At 46.5% G+C, this 14,485-nt stretch overlaps 1 protein-coding gene across 1 annotated transcript; it reads left to right on the top strand.

Moving 5' to 3' along the window:
- Positions 1-262: 262 nt before the first annotated feature.
- On the top strand, positions 263-7,258 carry BRCC3 (BRCA1/BRCA2-containing complex subunit 3). Its single transcript, XM_014955357.1, has 8 exons — positions 263-392; positions 1,408-1,527; positions 2,139-2,226; positions 3,357-3,445; positions 4,065-4,120; positions 4,691-4,822; positions 5,393-5,436; positions 6,466-7,258. Exons 1-8 carry the CDS (start codon positions 288-290, stop codon positions 6,615-6,617), a joined length of 786 nt encoding a protein of 261 aa, XP_014810843.1. The 5' UTR covers positions 263-287; the 3' UTR covers positions 6,618-7,258.
- Positions 7,259-14,485: the final 7,227 nt, after the last annotated feature.

Below are 14,485 nucleotides of genomic sequence, written 5' to 3'. Positions count from 1 at the left end.
CCGTCCGTCCGTCCGTCCATCCCACTCCGTTCCGCCGCCCCGGCCCGGCCCGTCCCGGCGGAACCCCGGGGCCGCCGCTCGCGTGGGCGACACGGGCGTTTCCGCCGGGCGGCACCGCTCGTCTGCTCCGGAAGCCCAGGAGCAACCTTGGCCGCGCCGATTGGCTGGAAGGGCGGGAAGCCCCGCTGGGATTGGCTTCGCTGGAGAGGGTGGGCGGGGATAAGCGGGCCTGGTCGCCGCCAACTTCCGGGGCGGTGGGGGGGAATAGACGGGTGGGTGGCGGCAAGATGGCGGTGCAGGCGGTGCACCTGGAGGCCGACGCCTTCCTGGTGTGCCTTAACCACGCGTTGAGCACCGAGAAGGAGGAGGTCATGGGGCTCTGCATCGGCGAGGTACTGGGGCTGCCGCGGGGATACGGTGGGAGGCGGTGCTGCCCGGGTGAGGCGAGCGGCCTGCGGGAGAGGGGGCTGCGGGCTCGCACCGCCTGAGCGGGGCTCGGTCTCCGCGGCGGGGAGCGCTGTGCGGGCCTGCGTGGGGACGGTTCCGCTCTAGCCTCCCCTCACCGGCCCTGACTCGCACCAGGCTGGGAGTGAGGAAAGGTTCCAGCCCGGCCCCGCGCTGTACCTTCTCCTGCCGGAGCGACAGCACCGCGCGTCTGAGGAGAAGGGTCTGTCCCGGTGGACAGTGAACTATCCATGGGCCAGCGATGGGCCCTTGTGGCCAAGACGCCAATGGAACCCTGGGCTGCCCAGGGAAAAGTGTGGCCAGTAGATGGAGGGGGATTCTCCCCCTCTGCTTTGCACTGGGGAGGCCACAACTGGGATCCTGCGTCCAGTTCTGGGCTCCCCAGTTCAAGAGAGACAGGGAACTACTGGAGAGAGTCCAGCGTAGGGCAACAGAGATGATTAAGGGATTGGAGCATCTCCCTGATGAGGAAAGGCTGAGAGAGCTGGGGCTCTTTAGCCTGGAGAAGAGAAGGCTGAGCGGAGACCTTATTAATGCTGACAAGTATCTAAAGGGCAGTTTGAGGGACGATGGAGCCGGAATCTTTTCAGTGGTTCCCAGTGACAGGATGATGAGCAACGGGCACAAGCTGGAACATGGGAAGCTCCATTCAAATATGAGGAAGAACTTCTTTCGGGTGAGGGTGGCAGAGCCCTGGAACAGGCTGCCCAGGGAGGGTGTGGAGTCCCCTTCTCTGGAGATCTTCAAGCCCCACCTGGATGCTCCTGAGTGATGTGCTCTGGGCAACCCTGCTTTGGCAGGGGAGTTGGACGAGGTGATCTCTAGAAGGTCCCTTCCAACTCTGACAATTCCATGGTTCCGTGACAGGAGCCAGCCCTTTCCCTGAGGGTGGTTATGCCTTTAGCAGAGAAAATAATCATTTTTTTCCTTCTGTGTCGTTAGGTTGACACCAGCCGAATCGTTCATATCCATTCTGTCATCATCCTGCGCCGCTCCGATAAGAGAAAAGACCGCGTGGAAATTTCGCCAGAGCAGCTTTCAGCTGCTTCTACTGAAGCAGAGATATCCTTTGGCAGGGGCAGCAGCAAACCTGCCAGTGAGGTCGTTTAAATTGTGTTTTAAATTTCTTCTAGTTGGCTTGAAGTTGTCCGCTGCTTCCCTCCTGCAGCTGTTGGGTTTGGAGGGCTGTTCCTGTTCTTTGCTGGTTCCAGCATTTGCAGTAGAATTGTGTTATAACTGGTTTTTTTTATAATTTCTTCGTACTTGGTCACAGTAAAATTGAAGTATGTTTTTGGGGGAGGGTAGCAGTTCTGCAGGGAAACTGCATTGAAGATGAAAGGTTGAGAAGTCTCTGTTTCTAAGCGTGGTGAACTGGAGAGCCTTTTCCCTACGGATGCTCAAGGATGCTGTTTTGGACACCTTGCTGCCATGTCACTTACTGCCACATGCAAACAAAATCTAGTTTGTTTCTGCAGCAGCAGCATCCCCTTGGTGCTGGGGAAGAGGCTTCCACCAGCTTCCTGCCCTGTATCTTGTCACCCCTCTAAAGGGATCTGGAATTCTGTCGAGTGATGAGAAACTCTTTTAAAAATCTGCTGGTTTTCCTTGTACAAAGAAAAAAAAAACTTCTGCCGCTTGCTCTGTTTGTTTCAAAAGCACCTTGACTCACACACAGGTTGGCTGAAATGACGGGACGTCCCATGAGAGTCGTGGGCTGGTACCACTCTCATCCTCATATAACTGTCTGGCCATCGCACGTCGGTAAGAGCAGTCTTGGGCTGGGTTCGATGTGAAGAGTCACATTTGGATAATTGTGTACAGCAGAGGGCTACAAAGATGGTGAGGGGCCTGGAGTGTCTCTCTTATGAGGAAAGGCTGAGGGACTTGGGTCTTTTTACTTTGGAGAAGAGAAGACTAAGGGGGATCTGATCAATGCCTATAAATACTTAAAGGAAGGGTGTCAAGAGGGTGGAGTCAGTCTTTTTTCAGTGGTGCCCAGGGACAGGACAAGAGGAAATGGGCACAAACTGAACATAAAAAGTTCCATGTAAACATGAGGAGGAACTTCTTCAATTTGTGGATGGCAGAGCCCTAGAACAGGCTGCCCAGAGAGGTGGTGGAGTCTCCATCTCTGGAGACATTTAAAACCCGCCTGGTCAAGTTCCTGTGCAACCTGCTCTGCTTTGGCAGGGGGTTGGACTAGATGATCTCCAGAGGTCCCTTCCAACCCCATATCATTCTGTGATTCTGTTATTACTTAGTTTACTGGATTTTTTAGAGCTGCACATCCCAACTATCAAAGTTTGGTTTCTCAGATGTCCTCTGGTAGGACAAAATGATCTGGGTGGGCTTCAGGAACCTCTGCCAGTGTATCCTGTCTGTATCCTCCAGGCACTCAAACTTCACGAGACTGGGTAGTCACAGATCAGCTAGTACTAGTACCACTGCTCTTCCAGACAGGAAAACTAGACCTTGAGGAGTGGGAACAGCAAAAAAAGCTGTGAGAATCTGTGATGCCCAAAAGCCTGCTGTGATGTTTTTTGACATTTGTGAGTGTTAATGAAAAAAATAAAACTTTTTTGAATGAAGCGTGCAAGTATGTTTTATGTGGGTGGCATTATGCCAATATAGTGATCTGTGGCACCAGGCTGATGCTAAGATCAGTTCTTGTTTTGTTAACCCATCTTGTATTTTTAAGATTTGCTGTTTAATTACATTTTAAATTGGATTTTTCTAAAAAAAACCCAAACCTTAGTCACCTAGGGTAAGTACTTTAAAATAAATCTTGTGCCATTTGTTACCAAATTCCAGGCCATCCTTCAAAAGGTGGCAAATCTTTCTCCCCTCCTTCAGGTGACCAGCGCAGTCCTCATTCTCTTCTCTGTCTGCAGATGTCCGCACGCAAGCTATGTATCAGATGATGGACCAAGGTTTTGTAGGGCTTATCTTTTCCTGCTTCATTGAAGACAAAAACACAAAGGTAGGTAACTTAAAAATGGCAATAAATTCTCCTAAGTACTCATGAGAAACATCAGCCCCAGGGCAAAGCTGAAATCCTTGGATGTGGCCTCCAAGAAGGGCTGAGCTCTGCTTGGAGCAGTCAAAATGCGACTAAGAGTGGTGGTTTGGATCGTAATCCCAATGACAGAAGAATGAGTTATTAATTACTCTGTGCTGACCCACAGCCTGGCTCTTCAGCCAGCAGAGCTGGGCTGGTACTGGGGTTCTAGGACTGCATCGGGTGGCTGCAGTATGTGTGTGTGTTGAAATGTGTGAGTGCCCTTGAGCTGTTCAGTCCAGATACAGCTCATGGCTGTGCCTCTGGCCTCTTTAGGAGATGCTGCTCTAGTGTGAGATAAGCCGATAGAGATGTGTCTTGTCTAGGTTTTCCAGGTATCTATCGTTTCAGACTTTTTATAGTCAGTGGATATGTCAATATCTGCTTGTAACCAGTTCCATCCAGCATACCAATCAAAAAGCATGTACCTTTGCAACCCGTTAAAATGCTATTTGAAAGTATATTCTACTTCCTAAAGGAATATGTGGGTTTAGATTATTTTTTTTGCTCTTAGAATCTGACTTTCTTCTGTCTCTCTTAGACAGGCAGGATTCTCTACACCTGTTTCCAGTCCATTCAGGCCCAGAAGAGCTCAGAGTGAGTACAGCAGAAGAATATTTTGTCCCGTGTCAGGTTGTGTTTCATCTTGTCTCTCATTTCCAGGTTGTCTCAAATAAGTGGCTTCTAGGTTTATCATGAGGAGCAAATACTATAGATGTGCTTGAATGAGGTCTCCCTACTTCTGCTTGAAGAGAGTCTAAAAACAGGGACTGATTAATTTAGCCTAGATAATTCAGTAGCATAAGATTTGGTGTGGAACAGTGTAGTCTGGGTATGAATTTTGGCTGTAATCTGTTGTGTAGAGGCCTGCCCTTTTGCTTTCAGCTGTAGAGGTCGAGGCTACAAGCTTGCCTGGTGTAGAGACCCCACCAGCTGCACACACATTGTGCATTGTACTGTCAGTACAGGCCATCTAGTTCCTTTAGCATTAAAATGAAAGACAAGTGTGTGGCTATAAAAGGCTTCCGTTTACCCATCAGCTCAAGCATGTGTTCCCAAAAGTTAACCTGCAGCAATGGCATACGTTGGACAGACTGTTGCAGGTTTTTAGATGTGCTTTTTTTTTCTCTGCTGCTTTTAAGTTAATTGTGTCTGATGCCCTTTTAGATATGAAAGGATTGAAATTCCTATTCATGTTGTCCCCCATGAAACCATTGGGAAAGTGTGTCTGGAATCAGCTGTAGAGCTGCCCAAGATCCTTTGCCAAGAAGAGCAAGATGCCTACAGGAGAATTCACAGGTAACAACAGCAGGGCTGCACCCCTCTCCAAGACTGTTTTAGCAACAGTAGAACACATTAGCAGTACTTAAAGTACCATAACCTTAGCAGGGGTATGGAAAATAAGAAGCATTAGCAGCTCATGTGCCTTTGTAGGAAAACTGATTGAATACCTTTGCACTAAGGAGTCCGAGTTCTCTCAGCCTTGCACACAAAGCATAACTGCTCCTTTCCTGCAACAAAAAAAAAGAGCTAGAACATGTGTGAGCTGATGGTGGCAATGGCACTTCAGCCATGTGTCTGTGTATGACGGTGATTAGTGTTTAACCAGGGCAAGAGTGCTGAGAAGTCTGAAAAATGAGATTAAGTATCAGCTTTTTGTTCTTTTCCTGCCTCTGGTGCTCAACACATGTTTTTGTGCTGTAAGCTCTTTGTTATCCTTGTGAATGTACAAAGCTTCAACAAGTGAAGAGGTTCAGATGTACCTGCAGCATCAGGGACTTGTAGGTAGCTGGTTCTATAGCCTGGGTTTGCCTAATACACAATTCACTGCTATTTTGTCACTAACCTGTGTTCTGGTTGTTCTCTTAGCCTCACCCATCTAGACTCCGTAACCAAGATTCATAATGGCTCAGGTAAGGATTCCCTTTTCACACTTGCAAATCCAGGGTGCTGCTCCCAGAGTCAAAACAGTAGAGCCTTCAGCAGGGGTTGGTTTGGCTCTAATTTTGGGAGAGAGTAGACCACAGCCATGTAACAGTGCTCCCTTTGCCATAAAAGGCATTTGTAAATAACTATAAGAGCACAAACTTTGTCTTTTTCTTTGCCACACAGTTCATATCCAATCATAAACACCCTTTGCCATAAAAGGCATTTGTAAATAACTACAAGAGCACAAACTTTTGTCTTTTTCTTTGCCATACAGTTCATATCCAATCATAAACACTGTGTAACCCAAAGATTTCCCTGAGACTGTTACCTTGTTACACAAAGTCTAGTGGAGGATCAGAATTGTAACTAAACACTTTAAAGGAACACATCAAGGCCTGTAAAATAACCTAATCCTGCAGTTTATGAATCTGTTGTATAAATCAACCTTTGTACAACTGATTACAATTACAATAGACTTTGGGGTTTTTTGGTTGTTTTGGGGGGTTAATGTTGTTAGAACAGCAAGGGGATTTTGGATTTGGTGAGTCTTGAAGTAGCATCTGGCTGATCTATATACGTGCATCTCCTGTATGTCACACATATGTGACCTTTTTGCTTTTGCCAGTGAGACTGGGTGAATCCTAAACACGCTTCTGTTCCAAGATAAATACTTCATTGTCCATTCTCACCTGCTCAATAAACGAGACATTCTTTGCTTCTGAATTTAGAAACTAATTAGCATCAATGATGACTTAACTTATATGCAGATTTCCAGATTTCTGTTGTAGATCTGTCATCCCTCCCCTGGGTATCTAAAGCTCAGATTGAAATTGCTTATTTCCCTGTTTAGCAAACTGCTGATTCTGACTTTCCTGTGGGGATGTCTGGTTGTCTTGGCCGGGATGCTGAAAGGTTTTCTTGGCTGTCTCTAATGCTCTTATCTTTGGGGTTGTTACAGCACATCGAGTCTTTTGTGTGTTTGCACTGGCATGAAATGTTCTTCCTTTTTCCAGTGTTCACAAAGAACCTCTGCAGCCAGATGTCTGCCATCAGCGGGCCGCTCCTTCAGTGGCTGGAGGACAGACTAGAGCAGAACAAACAGCGGGTGCAGGAGCTGCAGCAAGAGAAAGAGCAGCTCCTGGAGGAACTGGCTGCTTTAGAGTGAAGGAGGAAACGCAGACCCTTCAGAAAAGAGACATGGAAAAAAACTCTACGAGAACTACTCCTGGCTGAAGAGTGGCCCTGCACTGCCTTACAGTGAAAATACTAGCTGTGCCTCTTCTCTTGCCCCATGCAGCAAAGAGCTCTTCTGTGGGATAAGGGCTTTATCTGCCCCAGGCTGATGGAAAGCAGTGGTATCTCTCCAGGTGCTACGTGATGCAGTGCAGTTGTAGCTCAGTGGTGGGGTTGAACAGCACCTGAAGAGACTTCAGTTCTGGAAGGCACACACCTAAGGAACGTGTTGTTTCTTCCTTCCCCTATTATTTTGACAGAAGTCTTACTGCTTTATATGTATTCCAGGAGCCTAGAATGAGAGGGTTAGAGGGGAAAAGTGTGTCCTTGCAGTTGTATCTGATACTGCCAACTTCTGCCGCCTTTTAGTAGCTTCAGTTGACCGTGGTCTTTTATCTAGTAATGTTCTGGATTACTGGTTATCCACCCAGGCAGGTGAGAGGTGGGAGGGAAGCTTGGGAAGAGACCTGGAAGAACTTTGAATAGGATCTGTGTTCAGCATACTTCAAACCAAATAAAGAATTCCAAAGCCAGAGCTGTTTGGAGTAGAAATTAAATGGATGCTACAAAGTGTCGGTGCCTGAAATTTTTGGACACGGTCTGTATTCTTTTGCTTTGTGTGATGCTGTTGCGTGCCCAGCACTGAGGTTCTTCACAAAATAGAGCATTTTTGCTGGCTCAGTGGGAGGAGTCTGGTTCCTTCCCAGAGAGAAAAAGGATAAGATGCTGAGAAGAGAACTGAAAAATATGCAAGCCTGTCCTCCTTACATGCTGAACTTAATTGCAGAAATTTCATTAGATTGACATGGTACAAAATACCTTGTTGTTGAACTAATCCTTTAAATGTTCTTGCTGTTGCATTTGAGAGTATCCCCCATCGTGTACATCATCATCATCTGCATTCTGTTGGGTGAAGTCTGTCACCTGAGTGAAGGAACTAACAGCACAGTTAAAACTTGTTTCAGCTCCTTTACACACTCAAGTAGGTGAAATTGAGCTGCCTGCATTAGTGGAGGTTGTGATGTTCCTGATAACTCATTAGCTTGACCGTGTTATTGGGGGAATGTAAGTTGAGAAACGGGCACTCAGAACAGCCAATATTGATTAACAACAGTAAACTGCTGTCAGACCTAGAAGCCCCTTAGCGAGCTTGTTTTTGTCAGGCTTCACTTTTCAATCTTTCTGCATTGATATTAACAAAACCTGTAACTGCAGAACACTTTTAAGTAAAATGCAGGGTTTTTTTCTTAAAAGTGCTGGAAATATTTTTTCTGTTATTAGTTTTTGATCAGTGTCTTTGTTCTGTTGGTTTTATTATTGTTTTTGAGTTCAAGTGCTCTTTATCTTGATCTTTGTTGGGGGCTTGTCCCTCACTGTCCCCTGGCTCCATGAGAGCGCCTTGGAGATCACCTGGCAGCCAGCTCTCCAGTGCCATCTCCCAGGGCATCCTGCAAGTGTGTCCCACCCAGAGCCCAAACCAGCTCTCCTGCAGTCCAAGCCTGCAATTCCGTTATTTTTTGTTTATTTTGCTTCCCTGAAGATCCCAGACCCCAGTCTATGGATTACCCCCCCTGTAGGGAGGCGTGGGGCTATCCCCACTCGAGGTTACATCTCACAGGAGAAAGAAGCTGGTTTGGTTTTGGCTCTCTATCCACTCCCTGGGTTTTGTCCTCTCAAACTCCCGACAATTGACGGGCCCAGACGTGGAGGGGGAGACGGCGGGAAGCGGCGCCCTCAGGCCTTTCAAGCCGCCATTGCGGCCTGCAGGCCCCGGTGAGCGCCGCCCGGTACCGCGGCGGGTCGGCAGCTAGGGGAAACGCTTCCCGTGACAGCAGGGGCTGACGACGAGAGCTAAGGTTTGTTTGGAAACACCGGAGAGGGGCGGCGAGAAGGGACGGGTCCCGGCAGCGATACCCTGGGCCTGCAGGCCCCGGTGAGCGCCGCCCGGTACCGCGGCGGGTCGGCAGCTAGGGGAAACGCTTCCCGTGACAGCAGGGGCTGACGACGAGAGCTAAGGTTTGTTTGGAAACACCGGAGAGGGGCGGCGAGAAGGGACGGGTCCCGGCAGCGATACCCTGTACCGCGCATGCACCGGGCCGCCCGGCGGTGCGCGGCGGGGGACGGCGGCCGCACTGCGCATGCGCGCCCCGGGGGCGGGAACTGTTCTGTTATGGAGGCCTGTGGGCTGGAAGGGATATTAAAGATCATCCAGTTCCAGCCCCCTCCCTGCCCTGGGCAGGGACACCTCCCACCAAACCAGGTTGCTCAAAGCCCCATTCAACCTGGCCTTGAACACCTCCAGGGATGGGGCGTCCACAGCTTCTTTGGGCAACCTGGGCCAGTGTCTCATCGCCCTCAGGGTAAAGAATTCCTTCTAATATCTAATCTAAATCTCTCTTCCCTTTTGAAGCTGTTTCCACTATCTTGTCAGGCCTAGCCTAATTCAGTGAGCTCTACCAGTGACGTTCAAAACACAGCCTTCTAGGGAACATCTAATATCTAATCTAAATCTACTCTCATCCCGTTTGAAGCCATTACTCCCTGTCCTGTCCCTATCCTAATTCAGTGAGCTCTAGCAGTGACGTTCAAAACACAGCCTTCCAGGGAGTGCAGGGCCAGGGCAGTGACCGTCCCCCTGTACCGGGCACTGGTGAGGCCCCACCTCGAGGGCTGTGTCCAGTTTTGGGCCCCTCACTTCAAAAAAGACATCTGGAGCAAAAAGACATTGAGGTGCTGAAGCAGGTCCAGAGAAGGGCAATGGAGCTGGTGAGGGGTCTGGAGAACAAGTCTTGTGAGGAGAGACTGAGGGAGCCGAGGTGTTCAGCCTGGAGAGAAGGAGGCTGAGGGGAGACCTTGCTCTCTATAACTCCCTGAAAGGAGGTTATAGTAAGATGGAGGGTCAATCTCTTCCTCCAAGTCACAGGCGACAGGACACGAGGAAATGGCCTCAAGTTGCACCAGGGGAGGTTTAGATTGGATATTAGGAAAAATTTCTTCATGGAAAGGGTTGTCAAGCATTGAAACAGGCTGCCCCAGGTGGAATGGATGGTGGAATCACCATCCCTGAAGGTATTTAAAGGATGGGTAGATGTGGTGCTGAGGGACATGGTTTAGTGATGGTTTTAATCAGTGTTAGGTTAATGGGTGGGCCTGATGATCTGGAATGTCCCTTCCAACCTAAACCATTCTATGATTCTAACTTTTAATACAGCCCTGGATGTACATTGTCTTATGCTCCCCTTACAGTACCCTGCAGCACTGTCTGTCCCTTACTGCTTGATATTTTTTCAGCGTCTCAGCAAATAGTGATAGTTTTTAATGAAATCTGAATTCTGTGTTTTGTTTGTTTTTTTCCCAGGTATAAGGATCTACATATGACCCTGAAGTTGTATGCTGGTGCCCCTCCCACCCCCTCTTTAATACATAGAGTGGAGCAGGTGCTAAACTACCTGATGAGACAGATGGGGTTTGGTCCACTGAAAAAGTACACAGAGTTCAAAAAGGTGGGTTTTCTTTTAATTTGCACATAGTTCTCAATTTTCTGTGTCCTTTGCAATGTAACCTGCTTGCTTTTGGAAACTTCTGCTGTTGTCTCTGGAGAGACTGATGTCATGATTCCCTTATAGGCAGGGAATCTATGATGAGTAGAAAGCAGAGAGCAGGAAGCTCAGCAAAAGCCGGAAAACCACCTATTTATGAAAATATTTTGAATTATATCAGTAATGTATGAATGTCTTCTGTGAAGAAAGGAAGTCTGGATGTTCATGTCTGGCATTTTGAGTTTTAACCACATCACTTGCTTCAGCGTAGGTAGTTGTGGCAGCTGGTTTTCCAGTTTGGTCCATATAGCTTTCTCCTGATGCACAGTGCTGTCCTCAGTCTTGTTCTGCTGTGATTTGTGATAAAGACTCCAGAACAGAATCTCATCAGCCTGTTTTGTCTTCTGAAGATTTCTTTGCTATAACTGGAGTAAAGAAGGGTACGTTTCGCTTGTATTAGGTGATTATTAATGCTAAGCTTAAATCTTAGAGTTAGGAAGATCATGAGTTTGGGAGCTCATATTACTGCAGGATCTTGCTAAGCTCAGGAAAGTATGATGGAAGCTGATGCCAGTGAAGGAGAATGTTTCAGGGTTAGTTCTTAGGAGGGTGTGAGTCAGTGCATTGGTTTTATGACTAATGTTACAAGTAATGTTACAGCTGGGGTTAGGATTAAGGAACTGGAAAGAGCAGCTGGATGAACAGATGTTTCAAAGTTTGAACAATTCAGATGGCACTAAACAAAATGAACAGAAGGCAAACCAATTTTTCTCATCTTGGAATGTCTCTTATAGTACAAAGGAAGATTAGGGCAGTCATTAGGTTTGGTGGCTTATGTCTATTTGAAGACAGTACCTATGGAAAAAAATCATGCTTCTTGTATTTAACCAAGCACAGGTTTTGAGCTCTGTGAGGTCTGGGACAGACATTCTTCTCTGAATCCAGGTATGACAATGGATTAGGTTATTTCTCAGAACTGTTTTCATTACCATGCAGTAGGTTACCACCTTTGCTGGTGGTGTATGTCATATGTGGGCTTTCCTGACAGAGCTGGGTTAGGGAACGCTCCCATAAGCTCCTCAGTCACACTTTGTTGAGAGATGTAACTTTCAGCAAGCAGTAGCAGAAGATACAACCTCCTAATGGCAAAGCAGGACTCTAGAAGACAGCCATCCCCTACCTTAAATCAGAGAGGGAATCGTGCCTCTTGCTGTGTTCAGTTTAACTTTAGAAAGCAAAACAAACCAGGAGGTTCCTCAGTAGTAAAGAACTGTGAAAAAAAATGGGGTTTGGTCTCTTGACAATCTAGCACCTGACAGAAGGTGTTGGATATGACTCTTTTCTTTCAACTCAAATCTGTCTGAGCGAGACTCGTTCCCACCTAAGACTGGTTTGTTTGGAATTACCTTAAATTGACTGGGAACTAGTTCCAGCTGAAGGTCTGCGAATCAGTCCAAAACTGAAATAACTCCCTCCAGCAGAGCTTTCAGTGGTTGAACCACAGCAGAGGGACGTGATTTCCTTGTTATTTTTCTGTGTCTGTTTGAGTTTCATAACTGGACACCTGCAAGGCCAACTTAGGCATTTTTATGCACAGAAACTCTCCAGTTCCAGTGTTAGTAGCCAGTGGTAGCAGAGGATGGGCTTGTTTCAGAATTATCTTTTTTGGGGAATTAAGACACTGTTTCTATGACTCTTACACAGATGCAGAAACTTGGAGCTTAAGCACACAGTGGTTTGCGTTCCAGAAATGCGACTGAGAAGTTTGCCTAGGTTAAAACCTGTCCTGCTATCTCCTTTTCCTTCCTATTTTCTAAAGCTCATTAGAACAGGTATTTCTTTGCCCATATTTATGTCCCTAAAGATTCTATAAAGAATTATGGCTAATTGCATCCTGTTAAATTAGAGAGCTGGGTTTTACCTTTCGGGACATGGCTGTTTCTCAGTAGCATAAGCAAGTAACAGATGTGAAAACAGTCTTCAGGAAGAAAGCATGACATGAAACAAACATTTATTAAAAAGGACTGTACAGACAAATTAAACAAGTAGCACACTGTTACTCCTACTGGGCACAGGAGTAAAATATATAAAACACAGAAGCCAGTGAAAACACCAGATATTGCTAAAATACCTAAATGCTAAAAAGAAAACCTATGTTGGAGGAATTAGAAAACTGTAAAATAAAGGAAAGCACTTTTGTTTATTTAAAGGGCTAGTAAAGTCTTAATTTCTTGAATAGCCTGCTATTTAAAATAACACATCAATGGCTATTCTTCCAAAATTAGATTCTGTAACTTGAAGCCCCTGGCAGGTTCAGTCAGTCAGTGTCCTGTTGAAGCCCCTGGCAGGTTCAGTCAGTCAGTCAGTGTCCTATTTAGAAAGCTAAAGTTGAATTCAGGCAGTGCAAGTATTAAAATTTGGCTTACATTTTCTCTGTGGTTAATGAGGTCCTTGGTACGGAAGTTTGAACAACTGATCTACTTCAGCTTGGGTACGAAAATGTCTATAGCAAAGCCTTTAAACACAGTAGAGTATTTGCATCCTTTTAGCATGAGCTTAAGGTGGAGGGCAGGGGGAGAGGCTTGTTCTCTTCTTTTTTTTTTCTTTCCATTTGGTTGAAGAACAACAGGACTATCCTCTGAGGGAAGTGAGGAACCAGGAAAAGACCCTGGAAACCATCTATAACCTTTCCATTTGGTTGAAGAACAACAGGACTGTCCTCTGACGGAAGTGAGGAACCAGGAAAAGATCCTGGAAACCATCTATAACAAATCTACTTCAGCTTGGGTACGAAAATGTCTATAGCAAAGCCTTTAAACACAGTAGAGTATTTGCATCCTTTTAGCATGAGCTTAAGGTGGAGGGCAGGGGGAGAGGCTTGTTCTCTTCTTTTTTTTTTTCTTTCCATTTGGTTGAAGAACAACAGGACTATCCTCTGAGGGAAGTGAGGAACCAGGAAAAGACCCTGGAAACCATCTATAACAGATTCCAGTGATTTTGTTGTTGCTTGAATACCCATTGAAAAGGGAATGACAAAGCCAGGGTTAAACCAGACTTTAGTAATATAAAAGTCTTGTATGCTTTGAGAAGGGCTACTAAGGGAATTTACCCCAAATTAGAATGAATTTAAGCCAAGTGAAACAGTATCCTCAAAGAACCTTAGGTACAAAGGAAGAGGCCACTGTTGCTCCATGGAGCAAAAATGCACTAGACTTGTGGTAAGAACTGTACTTCAGACAGCTTCCTCCTCTGACTGAAAAACAAAAATTCAGTATTTCATATTTATCCCTCTAGTCCCCTGAGAAAGGTGCCTGGGAGAAAAGGGCCTGGGGCTGTCATGAGAAGAGCTCTTCAGTTAAACTTCCTTAATTCATCTGTAAGAGAAAAGGGGAATACTGGTTCCCTATGAAAGATACTGTTTCCCTTCCCCCGCCCCCAGGATCCCCTAATAATAATAATAATAATAATACAGATTTTGTCTCCTTGAAATAGAATTGTAGAATATCTTTAGTTGGAAGGGACCCATAAGGATCCAGTCCAGCTCCCTGCTTCTTGCAGGACTACCTACCACATGACCAAGAGCATTGTTCAGATGCTCTTTGAACTCTGACAGGCTTGGTGCCGTGACCACTTCCTTGGGGAGCCTCTTCCAGTGACTGACCACCATCTCAGTGAAGAACCTTTTCTTAATGTCCAATCTGAACTTCCCCTGATGCAGCTTCATTCCATTTCCTTGTGTTCGGTTGCTGGTCACCAGAGAGAGGAGATGAGCAGCTCCTCCTCCACTGTCCCCCTTGAGGAAGCTGTAGACTGGATCAGGGATGAGGTCACCCCTCAGTGATGAGGTCCCCCCTCTGCCTTCTCTTCTTCAAGCTGAACAAACCAAGTGACCTCAGCCACTCCTCGTAAGTCTTGCCCTGGAGGCCTTTCACCATCTTCATCACCCTCCTCTGGATACACTCCAATAGTTTGATGTTCTTCTTATATTGAGGTGTCCAAAACTGCACTGTGTGCAGTTTTGGACACCTCAATATAAGAAGAACATCAAACCACACCAGTGGGACAGTCACTTCCTTGGCCCAGCTGGCCATGCTGTGCTCCATGTACCCCAGGACATGGTTGCCCCTTTGGGCTACCAGGGCACGCTGTTGACTCAAAGTCAGTTGGACTCATTCTCATGCTATTCATACGGCAGAACTTCATAGGGGATGTGAAAGCAGATTTGTAAGCACTAATACATGATTGATACAAACACAACGTG

The sequence above is a fragment of the Calidris pugnax genome, unplaced genomic scaffold, assembly GCF_001431845.1.
Source record: "Calidris pugnax isolate Ruff unplaced genomic scaffold, ASM143184v1 scaffold38, whole genome shotgun sequence".
Taxonomy (NCBI): domain Eukaryota; kingdom Metazoa; phylum Chordata; class Aves; order Charadriiformes; family Scolopacidae; genus Calidris; species Calidris pugnax.
Note: the sequence above shows the minus strand (reverse complement) of the source record. Positions and strands in the feature narration are given on the sequence as shown.

Bases quoted from the DNA above. Each gene is read 5' to 3' on its own strand.
- BRCC3 (XM_014955357.1), top strand. From the start codon at position 288: ATGGCGGTGCAGGCGGTGCACCTGGAGGCCGACGCCTTCCTGGTGTGC. The intron at 3,446-4,064 runs GTAGGTAACTTA...TGTCTCTCTTAG, and splicing joins TTGAAGACAAAAACACAAAG to ACAGGCAGGATTCTCTACAC. The intron at 4,823-5,392 runs GTAACAACAGCA...TTGTTCTCTTAG, and splicing joins GCCTACAGGAGAATTCACAG to CCTCACCCATCTAGACTCCG.